Below are 21,525 nucleotides of genomic sequence, written 5' to 3'. Positions count from 1 at the left end.
GACTTTCCAGTCCATCTTTAAATCTGCAAAGGATAGACAAATAACTAATAATTGGTTTATAGCTATAACTATTGCAGTCTTCTAAATTGTGTTTAAATGTCTTTACCTACTAGATCTTTCATTATAAATTTGGACAGATTTCAAATGCATACACAAAAACAATTCATAGTGCTCAGAAATTAACTGTGACAGCAAAAAAAGAAGAGCTCATTGGGATTTCAGCTTTTAAAAAAAAATCAGTGCTTTCACACTGGAATAAACAAGTGTGTCAAACAAGGGATCACCTCTTTTTATAAATAACTAAAAATTAATCATGTTGCATGACTATGATTATTATGGGTCATTGTGAACAATAAATGTATACTAAATTAGAGTTCTAGTGTCAAAAGGTTAATAGCGTGCGACAGTGGCTCAGGAATTAACTTGTTGTTCATCAGATCACACAGATGCTACCGAATCAGTTTTTTCATATACATCTGAAGGTCTGAAAATGTCAGTGGCTGCTGTGATGAGCATCTGGCCATCCTGAATTTAAAAGGAGTAATGAGTTTACCAATGAATGACACTTTGGTTTCTTTCAAGGATGTACCATCTGAGGTACTCCTCCACAAATGCTTGTTTCTCACAAGGCTTGACATTTCTGAGGCATCCAGCAGTTTGGAAGATTGTGCTGTTTTGCAAAATAAGATTATGCAAAGACTCCTCTGATTCAGCTTTCAGGACCTATAAAAAAAAAAAAAAAAAAGATTTACTGTAAGAAAAGCAAAAATAATTTTCACTACTTTTACGATTCATTCAAACATTGGATTAAAAAAATAATCAATTTGTTATTTCACTTGTGTTGTTGGGAGGTGGAAATCTGTCCTTTCAGATTACAGAATCTGCCTTGAACCTACTTTCAAGATATTATCCAACCTGGATAACTGTTATCCTGATTTAATCTTTTAAACTGGCCCCAAGTGTCTTCTAAGTAAACCCATTCCCTGAGCCTAGGTAATTTTCTACCTGATGTAGAACTTTTGTGATCTCCTCATCTTGCACATCTTCTACAGTGGCGCTGAAACTCTGATTCCCTGTGATGTGGTTGACCAGGTTCTTGGAGAGGAAATGTGGTGCTGGTCCCCCATGCACAATGGATACAGCGATCATCTTTCCTGCTAAAAAGTACTCATCTTGCCTGGCAGCTGTTATACAGGGCACATAATTATCATGGTTAATTGCTATTAAATATGCTAATGAAAAAAATAAGCCAATTTTTATTAAAATTTCCATTGTAATAATTACGGAGAAAACATCCACCTCTTGAATTATATACAAGATAACGGCTCTCTGGAGGTCCATCAAAGATGGGGCGATTTGTCAGACTGCCCATAAGAAGTGTGAGGAATTCACACCCCAGGCCACCTGTATCCAAACCTTCTTCAAAGCTGCCAGCATCATCATTAAACTTGATGAACATGTCGTAGTTGTCAGAGTATGTGCTGCGTCGAAATCCTCTAACAGCTCCATCCCATACAGCTGACCTTGATATATTGAACCTGCTGACCATCTTGTGGTCAAGTTCCAGTGCCAAATTTGCAATAATTTCATGTGCCTGCAAATTGGTGTCTCTAAGAAAAAAGGGTGTATATACTTCTCTCATGATTGCATGATGTCTTGTACAGAACAAGATGGCGGTTAATTGGATTCAAATGTTTAAATTACTAACACAGGTTCTTCTGGGGGCTCAGCTTTGGCTTCGTTAGGAGTAGGATCTTCATCATCAATCACAATCGGTTCAAACAGCTGTGTGTAGTTTCTGCAGAGTGAAAACATGTACACAAAGTGTAGATGCAAAAAGACAAATGCATAAACATGCAGTTCCAGTTTTATAGAACGATTCTACTATTTTTCTTTCTGAAGAATCTAATGTAAAAGAGTCAAACTACATACATTTATAATAATTGTGTGTATATATTTTGTGCAACCCTCTGGAATAATTACTCAAGATACAACACACCTGTAACAGGAGCTCTCGACAGTGAGGCATTCAGTAGTGCCTGTATCGTTTTCTTCTTCCAAATCTATGACCTGGAAATACAGAAATGAGGATGAATGAAAATTCATATTTGACCAATTGATAATTATTTTAATATAGGGAGCCTAAGTCTCCTCCCCTTCTGGTCTGCTCGTGGGTCCCTGAACAAAAGAAAAATGAATGGAAGTGAATGGAGCTATAAAAGTTATTTTCTGGTCTGCTTTGCCTTACTCTCTGAATCACACATATGTTGTACTTCAATTTAAATAATAAATAATTGTGTTTCGACTATGTCTGTAATGTAATTTGAGATTTGTTAGCTTGTAAAAATTCGTCATTAAAATGACTACAAGTCAGATGTCGCAAATATGACGTCGCCTCAGAAGCTTTTCTCCCCCAGCATAACTGCAAATTATCACATGACCAGATTTATAGTGGTTTTCTCCACATCATCCTGGAAGAAGGATTTGAAGCTCGCTAAACAAAACTAAGCTTGTCCTCTTCTCTGTGTCTGGTTCAATGATGTCAATTTTGTGAGACGAACATTTACATTTCGCCACGTCTTTTCAAACAAAACCTAAAATAACCTTTGCCACCTGTCGCTTAAGCACTTTTTGGCATCAAAATGTGTTTATATACTTCACGGACATCATATTTTAAATCCATGGCACACATCAAACGGGATCAGAAAATAATTTTTATTGGCTCATAGACTCCTATTTTTTTAGCAGTAGGGGACCCATGGTCCGGAAGTAGATGGATGTACCTTAGGTTCCCTATCCCAATAGATTATCTAAAGGTACAATAAGTAAGTAAGAATGAAATAAGAAGAACATCCTGTGGTCAAATCTGTGTACTGCAGTCTATCTTTATAAACAAACGAGTGACTCTCCCTCCTCCCGTTCCATGAGTTTCATGGCTACGGATCAGCGCCAGAAGATTCTAGATGACAAAGACGAGTCATACACAGTTAGTTTCAATGTAACCTTCCTTCCAACATGATTGAGACATTAGACTGCTTTGTGATTATTTCATGTACCGGTATGACTTATTGTACCTTTAAGGGGTGAATGTTATAAACTATTGATAGTATGAAAATTGAGGATGTGAAATGCATTGTATAATAACAATGAATGTAATAAGCAAACAGTGAATCGTTATCTAATTGCAAAGTAAAGGCGGTGGAGATTGTCTGCTGCACTCTTTTACTAATAAAATAGTTTTTTACCTGTTGTACTTCATTAGCAAGCACAAGATCCCCAGCACCCTTCCTTAGAGAACAAAGAAAAGCATTATTGTTGTGTACTGTGAAAATATTAATTGACACTTTGAAAATATTTAAGCATCTTGATTAACAAACAAGCAATACAAGTATTATGTAGTCCATGTTCCAAAAACCATATACAGAATGAATGACTGTGTGTTATACTTGTATAACTATGCATGTGACAAATAAAGAACCTTGAACCTTGACAAAAGAGTATATCTCATTAATACAAAGTGTTGGCAAAAAACAGTAAAAGATTACATGTTCTTAAAATATCACTTACTCATATTCTGCCGCTTTCTGTAAAGGACTGCTTTCATGTTGAAGTTCCCATGGCTGAAACAAACAAACAAACAAACAAACAAACAAACAAACAAACAAACAAACAAACAAACAAACAAACAAACAAACAAACAAACAAACGCACGCAAGCACGCACACACACACACACACAAAATGTATTTCACATATAACTATTAACTGTTTTACTGAACTGAGGCAAATGGTGGTGGCTAAACAACAAGAAAACTCTATAAAAAATGTTAAATTGTACTTACCAGTGTATCAGCAAGATCAAACTCAGAGGGCCTTTTAATAACAATCTCTGGGTCAGAGTCAGACAACTCTGAGTTTTCTCCAACTACAAAACATGAAAACAAATCAAGCTAAGCTAACTAAATTCATACTAATGTATGAAACTTTATTTGATCATCAATAATAGATTAATACGAAAGGCATAAAGTTAGCATTGAAAACTCATGACTCAGTAGATCCAAAAATGGCTGAATTTCATGTTTCCAGGAAGAAACATAACATATACAAGCTAATTTAGGGAGCAATGGTGGCAGAGGAGTTAAAAGCCCGCCCTGTAATCAAAAGGTTGAAGGTTTGAGCCCTGCTCAGTCTGTCGCAGTTGTTGTGTCCTTGGGCAAGACACTTCACCCTCCATGCCAGGTGGTGGTAGTGGGAGGAATAGGTGGCATCTGTGTACAGCAGCCTTGCTTCAGTCAGTGAGTCCCAGGACAGTTGTGTCCACATTGTAGCTAATCACCAGCAGTGTGTGAATGTGTGTGGGTGAATGACTGCTTTTGTTGTGAAGTGTCCTTGGGGGTTGTAGAACCCTAGAAGGTGCTATATCAAATACAGGCCATTCACCATTTTAATGTAGGTATGCTATTGACTTGGGTGCTTTATGCATAATGTTAACATTTCACAATTTCAAAATTAGCAGTTGTTGAAACTAAGGGAATCTGTGTCAAAATCCAAACAAACATTAGCAGCTTACCATCTTCAAAGTCACTCTTCAAGCAGATGAAAACAGTGATTCTTTGATAAGGCTTGCCAACTTCAGCCTTATAAGCCTCAAGTGCAAATGGTCTTTGTGTTCCAGGGACAGTAATGACCTCAGTGCCATCCGGATACAGAAGAAGGAAAGGTCCATCTTTTAGATCTTTGTTAAAGTCCTTCATTTTTTTTTTTTTTTTTTGTGTCCCGTTTGGATCTTTAGCCATCAGAATTGTTGTCTTAAGGCCAAGAAAGATGCCAAGCGGATTTATTTTACCAAGTGGATCATCATGGCCTTGCCATATTGGTCCATTTGATTGACCTTTATTATAATTATGAATTTATTTTATTTTCAGTTCCTACAAACGGGACAGACATGACTGGGGGATAGGACAGGGAGAAAGAATGAAAGAAAGAGAGGGAGAGAAAGAAAACCAAAGGGGAGAAGAGACGGTGAGAAGGGGTGGAAGAAAGAAAAAAACAAACAAACAAAAAAAACAAAACACCTGGGTCACCTGTATGGAGAAAAAAAAACAGAAGAGAAAGCAAACAACAAAGAGCAACATAATAAAAAAAACGGCACCATCACAATAAACTAGCTAGCAGTAAATATCAGTAGATACTAAGTAATAAACGATATTGTGCAGCACGCAAGATAGACAGCGCACAATGTGCTTTGAGGCAGCAGCCAAGAAAGCTGTAGTCCGCGTCTGTGAATACCCGTGTGTACACCTGTGTGCATACCTGTGTGGATCAGCATGCTTGCATTCCAAAGGTTTCTCCATGTAACGATCTGCTAGGGAGTGTGGGGGGGCCACAGCCCCGTCCTCCAGGGTATGAAGCAGGTATGGAGGAGATCAAAACTCCAGACATCCAGAGGCCCCCAGAACACAAGAGACCAAGGAAGACCAACAGAGGGGCAGCCGCGCCACTGTCCCAGAAAGAGCTGAGGAGAGTCCCAGATGAGGGCTCACTCAGCAGCCGCGGAGCAGAAGCCAGGGGGAGTTGCAGTGACGCGCCCGTGAGCTCCGCCGGCAGCCAGCTGTGCCTGAGTGACCGAGCCCCAGGCCTTCATTTTTTTAACAGCTTGATTGAGCAGACTTGTGGCAGTAACGTCAGGGTCTGTTGTTAGGAAAATAGTTTTTCCACGGTATGGCTTCAAACCACCCTTTTTAATGGTCATCAAGCCGACATTTATCTGTAAGGAAAAAGCAACCCGTTCTCACTCCCGACGCGTAAAATAATGACGATTTGTCACGTCCCTTAACTTCTCATGCTGACGCCTAAGGTACCCTTCCACGTTTTTATGTGACGCTGTGGGTTGTCAATTCATTCCAATATGAACCCGCTCGCAGCGATCAGAGACGCTTCGAGCAGAGGCTCCAGCCATCCATTTACTCCAATAATAACCCCGTCACGGCGAAACATGACGCCGTGAAGCACAATCTAACTGGAGAACCGCGGACCCTCTCTGCGAACGGGTTTTTCTCCCTAATTTAATGCTTTCTTTTAATGACATCGTTAACATTTCTCAACAAAAACACGAAAGTATCACTGATAATTCAACAATAAAATCGCTTCATGTTGTGGCCATCACACAGTGTTTTCCAAACTGATTCACGATCTGAAAGTGCGCAGATTTAACGTATACATAATCCTTTGTTAGGTTTATTATTTTCATTTCACACGTAAAACACATTTATAGATTCATTCACCACTCCTGTTAGTTTTGGACGCGCTCGGCTCCAGCCAATCAGACGCAACCTGTGTAAGCAAAGCCTGATGGGAGAACGGAGAGACCCATTTATAAGAATAAGAAAATGAGGCGGAACTGATTGATTCTAATGCAGGTATGTAAAAAATACATATATTTAAAGTAATACCTTGATGTGTGTTTCAAAGTTTGTTTTTTCATAAAAGCTTCAAACAAACAGAGGTGACTGATCTCGGAAACGGTGTAATGTATTTAAAAATGGCTACAGCTACCGTCAGCATGCTTGCTAGGTAACGACTACACGTGGCTACTGCAGCATTAGCCATTTAATCCAACGATGATGGATTAAATCTATTACAAACGTTAAAGGACTTGTGTGCTGCAAAATACCCTCACATGGTGCGTAAAGCAGTTTTTGCGCTAAGAGTTCTGCTAGCTCTTTACAAACTGATGATGCTAACGTTAATTGCTAACATTAACCGGAGCGCCAAGACTGAAAATCATTTGAATTGCGTTAGTTATGTGTTTATGTCACTGAGTTCTGCAAAAATCTCTTTCCTCTTTAGCTTGAAAATGAGTGATTTAGAGGATCCCGAGCTGGAGGAAGAGCTTCAGGCTGCTGACGAACTCCTTCAAGATATGCAGGTAACATTTTTAGTGGAAACAGTTGTTAAAGAGGGAACACGCTTGTCTAATATTTTGTACGGAGTAAACGTTATGTTATTTGAATTTTTTTTAAAGTTTATGTCAAATTAAGTTGGTTAACTTAAGATGTTTGATAATCTTTGCTTTAACCATAGACTGTATTTTAGGTGTTCCCTTTTTTCCTTGTTAATTGCGTAGAATGATGCACAGAGTGAACCTCAGCCAAGACCAGTGCGCTGGAAAAAACGTGACAGACAGGGAGATTTTATTCCTCAAAGACCATCAACCAGTCGAAGTACTAGTTGCATGCCACGTGGTCAGTGTTCACACAACCATTGATTTTATCTCACAACTTGTTTTCACCAAAGAATTTCAGTAAGTAAATATTCTTCATTCCCCCCCCCCCCCCGTGTCCAGAGAGCAGCATCAATGTCCACGTGAAGAACCTGGTTATGTTGCCAGTGTCAACCCAACAAAAGGTACTTTACCTTCTTGTATATATTGTGATTTCTGTTTACTTTTATATTTGTTGTTATAGTTGAGTTATGCAGGGCTTTTGTGGAGTCCTAAGAAACATACTGCCTAGAGTGTTTTTCACTTTGTGGAAGAGTTTCTTCCTTTCTTTATTTTTTTTCTGTTAGTGTATGGAACTTCGTCAGGAGCTCCTTCAGTTGTTGGAGGATGGAGAAGAGGACACAGCCATGACTTGTGAGATGTCGTCTGAGTCAGCTGCTACTCACTGGGCGATCAGAAATATGGTGTCCTCGCAAAAGTGGAAAGAGGCCAGGCCTTGTCTTATAGACAATATGTTAGCTACTCTGGATCCACAGTCACACCGTGTGTGTCAGTGTGGCAAACAAGTAGTTGTGAGGTGCCTGGACTGCCTGCCTCTTCCATTCCTTTGTGCTGACTGTGATATTGCAGTTCACACACGCTTTGTCCTGCACAACAGAGAGGCAGTAACAGGAGAGTTTTTGCAGCCTTCATCAGAGTTTCACAAGCCAATAGGTACAGTTTTTAAGTCTTATGCATTTCTTGCTATGTATGAGTATGAGTGGGTGCTGTTATTGTATATTTATTGTGTATCAGTTAATTTCTAATTCTTTTTATATATATTGTGTGTTTTAATGTTAGTTCGGCTGTTGCCTGTGCAAAGGCCAGACCATGTGTGTGACTGCCCAGCAGGTAACGTTGAGGTTTCACCCGGTGCAATTGTGGCTCTTGTAACCATAAATGGTAAGTTGCCCTTTTGTCACACACTACATACACAATAGATGTGTTTGGAGGTTTTATTGCAAATTGTGCATTGCTATCTTGGTTTTAATTACTCTCGGCCCGCAGTATATGTGGGCACCTGTCAAAGGTCATTTGGATTTACCAGACCGATTTGAAAACAACATGAAAAAAATGAATGCTTTGAGCCATGACTGAATTTATCCTTATCCTTTCTAAAGGCCGTTATAACCTTGCACTGCCAGTGGTGAGCTGCACCAGCTGTGGCCTAATGTTAAGGACAGTTAAGTTAGTTAAGGACATCCTGGGTAGTGGATATTGGCCTGGCACCTTAAATTTCTGCACCCTGTTTTCAATGGATGTCTTTCAGTCTTTCTATGACATTAAGAAGGCTGCACCAGGGATGTCACTTAAGGCATTTGTCAAAATGCTGGATGAACGAACAGCCCATTTTGGAAGGGTGAGTTTCTAAATTTGCTAAGTTTAAGGAAATTGTGCAAATCAATGTTTATGATGACTGTCCTTGAATATTCTGTTGTATGTCCTCTATGTAAAAGAATGGCCGAATATCAGCTGATGCCTTCAGTAAAAGTTTCTTGGAGTGGAGTGCTGTAAAGTTTGAGGTGGACAGGATGTGCAAGGAGCCATGCTTTAGCTGCCCTGCCTGCACTCCAGACATGCTTGCCGTCTCAGTTGATGGAAACCGCAAGCTTTATCGCTTTCAGTCTAATGCAAGGTACGTTATGCATTGTGTACATAAGTCAAATATGGATTTGTAGAAAAATGTATTTTAATGTTTCTTTTCAAACAACTGTCACTGTGTTCGTTCAGCACTTCAGAGCAGGGGAATTTTGAAGGTGTCTTCATTGAAAAAGATGAGGAAGTTGCTGAGTTTGTGAAATACATCCAGAGACACACAAATCATGTAAGATACACATATATATATTAGTGCTGTTAGCGTTAATCTTGTTAAAATGACGTTAATGCCGTAACCATATACACATACGTGTGTGTGTGTGTGTGTGTGTGTGTGTGTGTGTGTGTGTGTGTGTGTGTGTGTGTGTGTGTGTGTGTGGACATATATGGATGGGTCGATATTTTTTTTTATTTTTCTCTTGGTGTTGTCGTAATACTATTTACTTTACTTTATCTTAATGTGTACTTAATTTTGTCACCATGTGTATTTAAAAAAAACAACATGATTTTTATTTTGTGTTATCAGTGCTGTCCTGGGGAGATATGAGGTCTTGTGTGACTCGAGGCTAATTCAGCTAATTGTTATGCATTTGTTTTAAAAAGTTTGTCCCTGATAGGGCTTAATCATGTCATATCTTTTATGTTAAAATCTTTGAGTGTATAGGTCCCGGGGAAAGGGTTGTGCGGATCTTCATCTTGGACTGCAGCAAAGGAGTCGTCCAAAAAGTCCACTGGGAAGTTGGATGAGGAGGGCATGGAAATAGCTGTTTGTCGCCACGGAGTCCTCTTAGCTGCATTGAACATGTTTCGAGGGGAGATCTTTGCTTACCCCCTTTTTCTCCAGAGGAAGTTGGCAGCTAACGTCCCAGGACATACAGTGGGGCAAAAAAGTATTTAGTCAGCCACCGATTGTGCAAGTTTCCTCACCTAAAATGATGACAGAGGTCAGTAATTTGCACCAGAGGTACACTTCAACTGTGAGAGACAGAATGTGAAAAAAAAATCCATGAATTCACATGGTAGGATTTGTAAAGAATTTATTCGTAAATTAGGGTGGAAAATAAGTATTTGGTCACCTCAAACAAGGAAAATCTCTGGCTCTCACAGACCTGTAACGTCTTCTGTAAGAAGCTTTTCTGTCCCCCACTCGTTACCTGTATGAATGGCACCTGTTTGAACTCATCATCTGTATAAAAGACACCTGTCCACAGCCTCAAACAGTCAGACTCCAAACTCCGCCATGGCCAAGACCAAAGAGCTTTCGAAGGACACCAGGAAAAGTATTGTAGACCTGCACCAGACTGGGAAGAGTGAATCTACAATAGGCAAGCAGCTTGGTGTGAAAAAATCAACTGTGGGAGCAATCATCAGAAAATGGAAGACATACAAGACCACTGATAATCTCCCTCGATCTGGGGCTCCACGCAAGATCTCATCCCGTGGGGTCAAAATGATCATGAGAACGGTGAGCAAAGATCCCAGAACCACACGGGGGGACCTGGTGAATGACCTGCAGAGAGCTGGGACCAAAGTAACAAAGGTCACCATCAGTAACACACTACAACGGCAGGGAATCAAATCCCGCAGTGCCAGACGTGTTCTGCTGCTGAAGCCAGTGCATGTCCAGGCCCGTCTGAAGTTTGCCAGAGAGCACATGGATGATACAGCAGAGGATTGGGAGAATGTCATGTGGTCAGATGAAACCAAAGTAGAACTTTTTGGTATAAACTCAACTCGTCGTGTTTGGAGGAAGAAGAATACTGAGTTGCATCCCAAGAACACCATACCTACTGTGAAGCATGGGGGTGGAAACATCATGCTATGGGGCTGTTTTTCTGCCAAGGGGACAGGACGACTGATCCGTGTTAAGGACAGAATGAATGGGGCCATGTATCGTGAGATTTTGAGCCAAAACCTCCTTCCATCAGTGAGAACTTTGAAGATGAAACGAGGCTGGGTCTTCCAACATGACAATGATCCAAAACACACCGCCCGGGCAACAAAGGAGTGGCTCCGTAAGAAGCATTTGAAAGTCCTGGAGTGGCCTAGCCAGTCTCCAGACCTCAACCCCATAGGAAATCTGTGGCGGGAGTTGAAAGTCCGTGTTGCTCGGCGACAGCCCCAAAACATCACTGCTCTCGAGAAGATCTGCATGGAGGAATGGGCCAAAATACCAGCTACTGTGTGTGCAAACCTGGTAAAGACCTATAGTAAACGTTTGACCTCTGTTATTGCCAACAAAGGTTATGTTACAAAGTATTGAGTTGTATTTTTGTTATTGACCAAATACTTATTTTCCACCCTGATTTACCAATAAATTCTTTACAAATCCTACCATGTGGATTCATGGATTTTTTTTTCACATTCTGTCTCTCACAGTTGAAGTGTACCTCTGGTGCAAATTACTGACCGCTGTCATCATTTTAGGTGGGGGAACTTGCACAATCGGTGGCTGACTAAATACTTTTTTGCCCCACTGTATTACGTTCCTTTGCTCCGATGTGGCCTGTAAATATTTCCCCTATTTAACCAAGGTGGCTCAGCAGTGCCCTGAGCTGAGGAACCTCTTGTCAATGCGTCCTTTTCTCTCCGTCATGCATGCAAAGGCTCACACTTGGAAATGCGAGGTATACTGCAGCTTGTAGTTTTGGATTAGTTTGAGACATTTTGTTATAAGGTTGGATGAATTCAGCAGTCATGTATTGTGACCTCCTTTCTATAGATCAAATGGGGAGGTGCGTTTCAGGATGGGGCCGGTTCAACAGTTGGAGAAGAGGTGGAACAAGTAAACAGTTTCCTGTCTAGGGCGGCCATCACAACGAAGTACATGTCTAAAGCAGGTGTGTGTCCGTGTCTGAGATTCCACTCAGTCTCCTGCTCATTAATTCTAATTTGTATACTAACTGAAATGCAGGGCGAACAGACATGCTGACCCTCCTGGCTTTGGGGTGGAACAAAAGGAAAATGGAACAACTGGGCCGCACTTTGAGCCAGCGATATCTAAAGGTCATTTTTTCAACACCCATTTTAATGTGTGTGGTAATGGGGGGAAAACACCAGTACTCTTTTAATGTCAATATGAATGACATTTATGAATGCATTCTTAGATCATAAGGATCCTTAGAGAACAAGTGGAGAGCCTGAATGCGACCAGAAATGAGCTGGGTGTGGATGACGACACACTGCAGCAATGGGTGGCCGATGTGCAGAAATGGGCTGAAGGTGAGTCTCAATATAATGCACTCATGTATAACAACAGGACCCACCATGGCCTCATTAAAGAACTTAGAGTTAAGATCTTTCTGACAGTGTCAACAAACAATGAAAAATAAGCCTTGTAAAAGCAAATTTATGGCAGAGTTGTTGCGTTTCATCAAATTGGATAGAACCTGGGTTGAAATGATGTCGTACTAGTTGGTTTTATAAACCTGAACACCAACATACTTGTTATCTCATGATTATCATGAGATAGCAGCACATGAAGGCTCCAGATGTCTTATAATGAATGTCATCAAGTCAGTGATTACAGAGTCCACTGTAGTTTGGTGACTGTTACTCATCCTGTGCTCTGATTAATATTCCTCTCACTTAGAAAGTGATCAAACTGATGGCAGCCTTGGAGCGTTGCAGGCACGAATAGAGGAGCTTGTCGTCATCATCAGAGTGCGAACACAAAGTCTTTACAGACAAAATGGTACGTCCCAGTTTCTTTGAAACGGACCGTTTGATGCTCAGTTTGTACAGCTTGTGCAGCTACTTTGTAAACAGAATCAAATCAGATCCAGGTTTGTTTGAGCTGGATGTGATTTGTTCTAGCAAACAAATTGATGAGTGTAGATTAAAATGAAACTATATACATTATGTGAAGGTGTGAATTTTTTATGATTATTTACAGATAGCAACAAGAGGCGACACAGAATTCGCAAGGTCATCTTAGTTGAGAAGAAACGCTTGGCGGCTGCTGTTGACGACTACAACAAGCTCGCTGAACCAACAAAGCAAATCGTATCCAGTGATGCCCTCATGCAGACCGATATTTGGCCCTGGCAGAGCACAAGTGAACGTAAGCTCTTGATTTATAAATATCCTTTTTAAACAAACTCCCAGTATCTGAGCAGTAGTTGAATGTTTTGTTCTTGAATCATAATATGCTACTATGTTTTCCCATCTGATGTTGTTAAACTGTAGCTGCTGCTGACCTCCGGACAAAGAGAAAGGTCTTTGAGAAGGTGATGGCTGTGAGGCGCCTGAGAGAGGAGGAGATGATCCTTTGCAGGGAGATGCAGCATCACTGGACAGTGTTGCGAATGCGTTCTGTGGTGTTGGGGACAATCTCCTCAGACTGTAAGCACTTTATTTATTTATTAATTTTTTGATGAATCGATTGAAAATAAGCGCAGATGCTAAAGTCTTACTGGATCTTTTACCTATATCTAGATTGCTAGCTAACACTGCCTTCTCCCTTTTAAAAAAATGTTTAATTACAGCATCCTAATTCCTTGTGTTTATGAGGTGAGGTTTTTTTTTGTTTGTTTTTTTTACTTTTCTCATTTATTTGTTTTGTTCTTTTTACAGCCTCCTTTGTTGGCATGTCGGAGGATGCACAGAAGGGACTCTGTAGCCTGGTTTTAAAAAAACAAAGTGAACTGAAAGCTGAAATGCTCAAAGTAAAGGACGTGTACAAGAGAATCCTCAGCCACCAACCACTCCTGGAAATGGACTCGGAGGAGGAGGAGGACATTCCAGACGATGCCACTGAGAGTGATTTGAGCACTTCTGATGAAGACTGATTGTGTCATCATTGATGTTATGTTTGGCAAAATAAAAAGTTAATCACATCTCTGTTCAATGTGATTTTTCAACAGACATTTTACATTTTGATAAGAAAAATGGAATTTCCTTGGTGCAGTTGTTTACCCTGAATCATTATTTCCCATCTAATTTAATGACTAGTGTACATGTTCAGATACGATAACATAATTTAATTTATGGGATGCTTTCTGGGCTGCTCAAATTATCACAAAATTTAAAAGCACCAGGCAGCACACTCACAAGTAAATTTTTTGTTCAGTGTTTTGTCGAAGAAATCAACAAGTACAATTGAGATGTTTGCTGTAGTGGTGTGTTTGTTAAGAAGCATGCCAGCACACTGGTGAACTGACAGTCCCAGAATGCACCCGAGCCATTGACTCGCCCCAGAGCAAATGAAATTGCTTATCTAGAAAGACAACCGTCATCAAAGAAGAAGTAAAAGAGTATGAAACAAATGGTAAGGGAAGGTACTGTGGGGTAGGAAAGAAAGGCCAGAGCTGTGCAAAATGACCTCCAGCAGGCCACAAATGTGCACGTCTGCTCAAACGGTCAGAAATGGACTCCATGAGGGTGGTATGAGGGCCCGACGTCCACAGGTGGGGTTGTGCTTACAGCCCAACACAGTGCCGGATGTTTGGCATTTGCCAGACAACACAAAGATTGGCGACTTTGCCACTGGCGCCCTGTGCTCCTCACAGATGAAAGCAGGTTCACACTGAGCACTTGTGACAGTCTGGAGACGCCGTGGAGAACCTTCTGCTTCCTGCAACATCCTCCAGCATGAGTTTGGCAGTGGGTCAGTTTTGGTGTGGGGTGGCATTTCTTTGGGGAGCTGCACAGCCCTCCATGTGTTCGGCAGAGGTAGCCTGACTGCCATTAGGTACTGAGATGAGATCCTCAGACCCCTTGTGAGACCATATGCTGGTGCGGTTGGCCCCGGGTTCCTCCTAATGCAAGACAATCCTAGACCTCATGTGGCTGGAGTGTGTCAGCAGTTCCTGCAAGACGAAGGCATTGATGCTGTGGACTGGCCCGCCCATTCCCCAGAACTGAATCCAATTGAGGACAACTGGGACATTATGTCTCGCTCCATCCACCAACTGCACCACAAAATGTCCATGAGTGGGCAGATGCTTTAGTCCTGGAGTCTGGGAGGAGATCCATCAGGAGAGCATCTGCCACTTCATCAGGAGCATGCCCAGGTGTTGTAGGGAGGTCATACAGGCATGTGGAGGCCACACAGACTAGTGAGCCTCATTTTGACATGTTTTGAGGACATTACATAAAACCAGATTAATGATTCTGTATTGCATTGATCAAGGAACCAGCCCAATAGGAGCTAAAGGAATCCTCTTGACATTACTTCACTCAGTAAGTTTATATTATGTTTAATGTACATTTTCTTCATCATTTTAGAACATAACATGTTAGCGCTCCCTGGTCCTTTTTGGAGACAGATCCTGAGACAGCAGGCAGCTATGGAGAACTCGTGTCAGCTGTGGTAATTAAGGAATACTTTGATTTAATATTGATTTCATGACAACTATCCTCTGGCACATATTCCTGGATATATATAATGACATAAGTAAACTCCCATTTTAGAATCATTGCCTTCTTTGATCTGACTTATTGCCTCAGACTTTGGCCCTGTGTCCCCAAAAGTATAGAAAATCCATGACACTGAGTAAGAGGCCTTTATCATGTTATAAGTGAGAGAGTTTGGTGTAACAGTGGTTGAACATGCCAAATCAATCCACAACATACTGCCATTCCCCAGCTGTAACCTGCATATGCATCAAACCAAAATCCAGTATCATAGCCACAAAAAAGACATAAAGATGAGGTTAAAAGGGTTGTCTCATTTTGCCAGATAGCTTCATCCCAAAAAAGATAAACATTCTTCAAAAACAAAAGTTTGTGAATATTTGCTGTATTGCCAGGCCTAAACCAACCTGTTAAACTTATCAAATTATTGTCATAGATACGAACCTATTGATTGAAACAGAATAATCCATTGAAGCCTCCATCATCATCCACAATCACTGTTACTGTTCAGATTATTTTATCTCTGTTTTCCTCTAGAATGTTTTGAAAATCAGCATTTGATCAACAGACTTTTTAAAAGTTTATTTTGATCCTATTGTTTACGTGTGTAATTGCATTTTTATTGAAATTATGACAGGAAAACCCTCAATCAAATTGTATCTTTGATATTAACACTTGTTTCGGGTGTTGGGCTCGAGTTAGTGCTATCAATATCTAATAATAATATTAACAATAATGTTACATATGTAATATGTACACAATAATATTGTGCAAACAAACAAGAAAAATAGCAAAAAATGTCAATTTTTTTTAATACCCTGTATATAAAGATCACATATGACCACAACTCCAAATGTGCAATTGTCACTGCATCTAAACATGACATATTACAAAAAGGTAGAAACATATAATATACAATATGTTCTGAAGCTGGTACTGGTGCAGTTAACTTTGCTTTAGGCTCCCATACACAGTAGGTGTTACTTACTATACGTGCAGTGCAGTATTACTTTACCTTGTAATATGTTATAATAAGCAAGTCACTTCTATATTTATGAGGATGTAGACAATAATGTTGGCTGATATGTAAAACTATGAGATGTCGAGTGCAGGGAAGATATTATTGATCGATCAGATTCATGAATATGTTAGGTACTTAAGCCACAATTAGAGAGTGAAACAGACACTGACACTGGTTGAAATGTATAGTAAATATTTTATTTTGAACTTTTATGCTGAACTACAAGCTGTGAACTGTGCGATCTCTGCGACCTGTGGTGCCTGGTTTACTGTGTGTAAAACTGCGCAGGTTCCCATGTGTCATCCCACACTTTGCCACTGTCAGGAGAAAAACATAACAAACAACAACGACAACCACACACAAAATAGGACAATTTAGGTTGTGACATATGACAATTTTTTAGGATGAAATATCTTCTATATTCATGTCATGCTTTATACACCTTCATTGTAATATAAATTAATCAAATCAAGTCAGAGAGTATTAATATATGTAGTAGATGTCAAGCAGGACCACAGCAGCAGCCACGATCCATTGGAACCTGCTGGATGAGAGAGCACAGAAACTCCAGGGAAGAAGTTTAGTTAGTAACATGCATGAACTGCATTACTGAGACATGTATGTTTACAGATGGTGGTGAGGGAGAGGGGGAGAGTTTTCAGTAAAAGGAGACGTGACTGCATCTCCAACCAATACTGAGCCTGCATAACCCTGAAAGAGACAGAGAGGGGGGGGGGGGGACACTAACCCCCAGCAGTCTGGTCCTATTACAGCATAACTAAGGGCTGAGCTGAACCAGCCCTAACTATAAGCTCTATAAAGAAGTAAAGTCTTATGCCTACTCTTAAAAGTGTTGACCATGTCCACCTCCAAAACTCATAATGGACTTTGGAGGTGGACAGCTATCAAGCTCCTCACAGAAGAGGAGCTCGATAGCTAAAAGCTCCCAATTTACTTTAGTCCAAATACATGAATTCAAATTGAGTTGATAACTATTTATCAACAATATGAATGTCTGTTCCCGTCCAACAAAGTTGTTACTACATACCATGTTGAGCAAGGCTTCCACTTGACTTTAACTTCTTCTTTTTCCTGAAAAACATGATATAAACAAACAATTAATTAAGAAAGACATGCAAGTTGCATACAAAAAGGAGCTTATAAACATTTGTGTACTATTGAATGGCTCAATATATTATACAATTAGTTTACAAAAACATAAGAACCACTACAATGCTTGTACTGCCAGCATCGAGTGCATGTCAGCAAAGCAACACTGCTTACATTGTGGCTCACAAGCAAAACTAACTGAAGCAGATGTTACTGAATGGGAAGGAGCACCTCCACATCAATCACTCCTTCTGAGCATGATGTCAGGAGGACTTTAAAGAACGTAAACATCAGGAAGGCAGCACGACCAGGTCGTATCAGGTGGTCTGTTCTTATTTAATGTCCTATTTGGAGTGAAATCCTGACTCAGTGGCTGAATTAGTGTAGATTCATCAAATACAAAAGCTTATGGATATTCAGTCAGGCACAGTTCAAATCCGGGAAGTCCAAAGACGCAAACAAATCTGCACAACAGCAGGCTAAATTACTTACATTTACAACTCTCCTGTCTACTATCTCTTCATATTTGAAAATCTTCTGTGTACGGTGTTTTCGGCATTCTGAAAAATAACAAATGAAATATTTACATGAGTTCTGTAAAACTGGAAAAAATGCAAAAATTAAGAAAAAGAAATCTTAACAAACTTAACGAACATGTCATATGTTTCGTACATTTACAATACCATAACGTCTAACCTTTCCTTGTCCTTTTTTTTGTTTGGGACATCCGAGGTGTACACCGTAGAAATTGAGGGAGATGCAGGATGTGGAGATGGAGAGGAGGATGCAGGAGAAAGCAGAGATGAAGAGGAAGATGCAGGAGGAAGCAGAGATGGAGAGGAGGATGCAGGAGGAAGCAGAGATGGAGAGGAGGATGCAGGAGGAAGCAGAGATGGAGAGGAGGATGCAGGAGAAAGCAGAGATGAAGAGGAGGATGCAGGAGGAAGCAGAGATGGAGAGGAGGATGCAGGAGGAAGCAGAGATGGAGAGGAGGATGCAGGAGGCTGACAGAGGGAAGATGTTGGTACAGGCTCTAAATGAAGAATAAATTCCTCGTTTAGAGCCTCTGGGTCTGGGACTGGTCCAGCATCGACACTGTCAGCAGAGGATGGTCCAGCTGCTGGTGTAGAACTTTTAGCAGGAGGTGAAGCTTGTAATTCTGAAAAATTTTAAATATTAAACATTCATTAAAATGGGTTGAAAAAATGTACAGTGCACATAAACACATAATAAGTAGTGATTTGCATGTTTTCAGTTAAGTTTTTACTAAAGATACAACTGGTAAATATTGGCATCAAATAAGTCATCTTGCACACTCACTGACCCAAATCATTCAGTACAAGTGCCCTCTAGGGTAGTGTGACATCTGTAGTGCTTTTCTACATTGTACATTAAAAAATTAATGAGTGTGACTATAAATCCAGATAGATAATGACTTTTTCCTCTGATGACACTACTTTCCTGACTTTGTAGTGAATAACATTTGACACTTCAAGCTAGTACTGTGACTTAGGAGTTTTGTACAATGGTGATGCTAACTACCTCAGGGAGGTAATCAGGTGACCTCTTAAGAAGTATATAAATTATTTAAGAATCTTGGTGTTCATATTGGTAACATTATATAACATTTGTTATACTAGAAAGTCTCAAAGAGAATTATCAGGTCTGGTTTTCGTGAAGATTTTTAAAATTACATTTGTATATACATGAGTGTGAAAGACCATACTATACACACACACATACAAAATTGTTCAGGTGGGTAACACCAGAGGTTCAGTATGGCTAGCTTTGGTGATGTGACCGACACATGGGGAGGTAATAAGGCAGATATAACACTATTTTCATGTTAGCAACAGGACATGTAGGGCAGCTGTCACCTCACAGCAAGAAGGTTACTGGTCTGAACCTTGGCTGAATAATAGAATAGAACAGAACAGAATAGAGTAGAGTAGAACAGAATAGCTGGTGACTGTTAACTATCCTCATCCTCACCATCTTGTTTGTCTCTATGTACCCCGTGATGATCTGCCTTCTTATCTAGGGTGTACCATGAGTATCACCCAAAGACAGCTAGGATAGGCTACCTGATAAGGACACCTGGTTACAGATAATGGACAAAGCATATCTTACTTCTCAGAAGGTGTTCATAAAGCTTCCTCATCTTCATGAGGATGTCACGTGCAGCACCTTCCGCTGGTTCGATCTGAGTGATCACGTCCCCTACTATACGGCCCTTACGGTCAAACTGTCCAAGAAACAGAATTGGTTGGTAGCCCAGGGCATGTAGCTTTGAAACCTGCAAGAACAACAAAGAAAAACATGCAACCAGTCTTTCATGTAAGCAAATTGATGTATAACAAACCTTTAAGTTTCACATCTTTGTTGTTTTATTGTTGTCGATAGTTAAAAAGTATTTATGGTGACCAAACCTGTAAATGTATGATAAAATCCATCTTGAAATGTTTTGTCTCTCAGTTAATAGCTGATTAAATTAAAAATCAGAAGTAGCTTGAATAAAAATAGTTTTTAACAAGTTTTTTCTAGTTGGATGTCTTTAGTGTTATGATGTTATTCTGATGTGAATAACTTTTTTATTTATGCTCTTTTATAAATTAATATTTTATGTGTATATACATGTCTTGTTAGTTTCTTACTTCATGATATACAAGAAAACATTGACAACTGTGATTAATAAAGAATTGTCTACCAGACCAACCACTTATTAGATCAGAACTTTTAAACTTACTGACAACTGGGCTGAATTAACCACCCTGCTCGCATTTCTGTTTTTTTTAACAGAGGCAGCCCAGTTACTGTTTTTAAACTGTTCTTGTTTTTTTTTTTTCAATCCCTCCTTTAGGTTCAGGCTGCCCAGGCATCCACTGCATGTCTTCCTGTTGCAGGTGTTTGGGGCCTGACAGGAAGGGCATGGTTTGGTTTTTGGCTTTGTCATTTCTGCAAATGAAAATGGAACATGTAGGGATTATTTCAGGTCTGTTTTGGTGAAACGATTACAAAAATAATTTATGACCAAAGAAATAACTTATATTACGAGGCAGTATTACACCATATTTAGAAAAAAAAAATCAATTACGAGATTAAAGTCATTAATATTGAGTTAATTACGTGAATAGGGTTAAAAAAAAACCCTGAATTGATTACAGAAAAGATACATTGCTAAAATAGAGCAGTACTAACATTAGCTGGGTGGCCAAGCAAGTGTCTTACACATGAGAATACATCACAAAAAAATTTAAATAAACTTTTGCAGAAGTAGTTCTCTTGGTACACAGACTGCTCTGTGAAAACATTTCAAGTTTAATATCAGTTTAATATCACTGAAATTAATATTTCAGTGAACATGCAAATTACCCACAGTTTATCACAACTTACTTAGCTAGGATCTGCCTCGTGTCCAGTCGAAAACTTCGCTGCAGGACCGTGAGTTGAAAGATACATTTACTACGACTCCCAAGATGCATTGCAGTAAAAACCATCCAATCGCCTTGCTTAAGATCTGTTGACGTGTCGCTAAAGGCGCGCTGTAGATAAATATTGCAATTTGTAAAAAATAAAATACTACAATTTGCATTTTTTAATTACATAATTAAACACTGGGCCAGTTTAATTTCGTATTATCGCTGGTTATTATTTTAGAGTAAATAAAGGAATAACGGGTAGCACCAAGCTGTTGTTATCTTCATTTCCATAGCGACGGCGGTTGAGGATTATGGGTAGTGTGCAGTTACGGGATTAGTGCGTCTGCGTAAATTGGTCTGATTGGTTGGAGCCGAGCGCATCCAAAACTAGCAGGAGTGGTGAATGAATCTATAAATGTGTTTTACGTGTGAAATGAAAATAATAAACCTAACGAAGGATTATGTATACGTTAAATCTGCGCACTTTCAGATCGTGAATCAGTTTGGAAAACACTGTGTGATGGCCACAACATGAAGTGATTTTATTGTTAAATTATCAGTGATACTTTCACGTGTTTTTGTTGAGAAATGTTAACGATGTCATTAAAAGAAAGCATTAAATTAGGGAGAAAAACCCGTTCGCGGAGAGGGTCCCCGGTTCTCCAGTTAGATTGTGCTTCACGGCGTCATGTTTCGCCGTGACGGGGTTATTATTGGAGTAAATGGATGGCTGGAGCCTCTGCTCGAAGCGTCTCTGATCGC

At 39.9% G+C, this 21,525-nt stretch overlaps 3 protein-coding genes across 3 annotated transcripts; 1 reads left to right on the top strand and 2 right to left on the bottom strand.

Moving 5' to 3' along the window:
- Positions 1–549: 549 nt before the first annotated feature.
- Positions 550–5,788, bottom strand: LOC146661498 (G2/M phase-specific E3 ubiquitin-protein ligase-like). Its single transcript, XM_085419474.1, has 9 exons — positions 4,570–5,788; positions 3,842–3,924; positions 3,568–3,620; positions 3,246–3,288; positions 2,000–2,070; positions 1,709–1,798; positions 1,300–1,610; positions 1,006–1,184; positions 550–723 (listed from the first exon to the last, which is right to left on the bottom strand). The coding sequence occupies exons 1-9, from the start codon at positions 4,793–4,795 to the stop codon at positions 550–552; spliced, it is 1,230 nt and encodes a 409-aa protein (XP_085275600.1). The 5' UTR covers positions 4,796–5,788.
- Positions 5,789–8,458: 2,670 nt separating this feature from the next.
- On the top strand, positions 8,459–13,646 carry LOC146661497 (uncharacterized). The gene is made up of 12 exons (XM_085417725.1): positions 8,459–8,620; positions 8,718–8,896; positions 8,992–9,085; positions 9,521–9,729; positions 11,336–11,483; positions 11,579–11,696; positions 11,771–11,862; positions 11,964–12,078; positions 12,449–12,550; positions 12,752–12,919; positions 13,045–13,200; positions 13,432–13,646. The coding sequence occupies exons 1-12, from the start codon at positions 8,516–8,518 to the stop codon at positions 13,644–13,646; spliced, it is 1,701 nt and encodes a 566-aa protein (XP_085273851.1). The 5' UTR covers positions 8,459–8,515.
- Positions 13,647–16,409: 2,763 nt separating this feature from the next.
- On the bottom strand, positions 16,410–21,146 carry LOC146661496 (uncharacterized). The gene is made up of 6 exons (XM_085417723.1): positions 20,738–21,146; positions 20,091–20,299; positions 19,475–19,640; positions 18,041–18,503; positions 17,837–17,904; positions 16,410–17,326 (listed from the first exon to the last, which is right to left on the bottom strand). The coding sequence occupies exons 2-5, from the start codon at positions 20,295–20,297 to the stop codon at positions 17,865–17,867; spliced, it is 876 nt and encodes a 291-aa protein (XP_085273849.1). The 5' UTR covers positions 20,298–20,299; positions 20,738–21,146; the 3' UTR covers positions 16,410–17,326; positions 17,837–17,864.
- Positions 21,147–21,525: the final 379 nt, after the last annotated feature.

The sequence above is a fragment of the Rhamphochromis longiceps genome, linkage group LG9 (assembly GCF_057381845.1).
Source record: "Rhamphochromis longiceps isolate RC_006_pf linkage group LG9, R_longiceps_female_GT1.1, whole genome shotgun sequence".
Classification (NCBI taxonomy): Eukaryota; Metazoa; Chordata; class Actinopteri; order Cichliformes; family Cichlidae; genus Rhamphochromis; species Rhamphochromis longiceps.
This window is presented reverse-complemented; position numbering and strand designations above follow the sequence as displayed.

What these genes read in the sequence shown, in the direction of transcription:
- LOC146661498 (XM_085419474.1), bottom strand. Translation starts at nt 4,795, where the DNA reads ATGGCTAAAGATCCAAACGGGACACAAAAAAAAAAAAAAAAAATGAAG. An exon ending in GTCGAGAGCTCCTGTTACAG is followed by an intron (nt 1,799 to 1,999) that starts GTGTGTTGTATC and finishes TTCACTCTGCAG; the next exon opens with AAACTACACACAGCTGTTTG. An exon ending in GAGCCCCCAGAAGAACCTGT is followed by an intron (nt 1,611 to 1,708) that starts GTTAGTAATTTA and finishes CTTTTTTCTTAG; the next exon opens with AGACACCAATTTGCAGGCAC.
- LOC146661497 (XM_085417725.1), top strand. Translation starts at nt 8,516, where the DNA reads ATGGATGTCTTTCAGTCTTTCTATGACATTAAGAAGGCTGCACCAGGG. An exon ending in CGCTTTCAGTCTAATGCAAG is followed by an intron (nt 8,897 to 8,991) that starts GTACGTTATGCA and finishes GTGTTCGTTCAG; the next exon opens with CACTTCAGAGCAGGGGAATT. An exon ending in TGAGCCAGCGATATCTAAAG is followed by an intron (nt 11,863 to 11,963) that starts GTCATTTTTTCA and finishes ATGCATTCTTAG; the next exon opens with ATCATAAGGATCCTTAGAGA.
- LOC146661496 (XM_085417723.1), bottom strand. Translation starts at nt 20,297, where the DNA reads ATGACAAAGCCAAAAACCAAACCATGCCCTTCCTGTCAGGCCCCAAAC. An exon ending in TTAATTCAGCCCAGTTGTCA is followed by an intron (nt 19,641 to 20,090) that starts GTAAGTTTAAAA and finishes TTGTTCTTGCAG; the next exon opens with GTTTCAAAGCTACATGCCCT. An exon ending in AAAAAAAAGGACAAGGAAAG is followed by an intron (nt 17,905 to 18,040) that starts GTTAGACGTTAT and finishes GTTATTTTTCAG; the next exon opens with AATGCCGAAAACACCGTACA.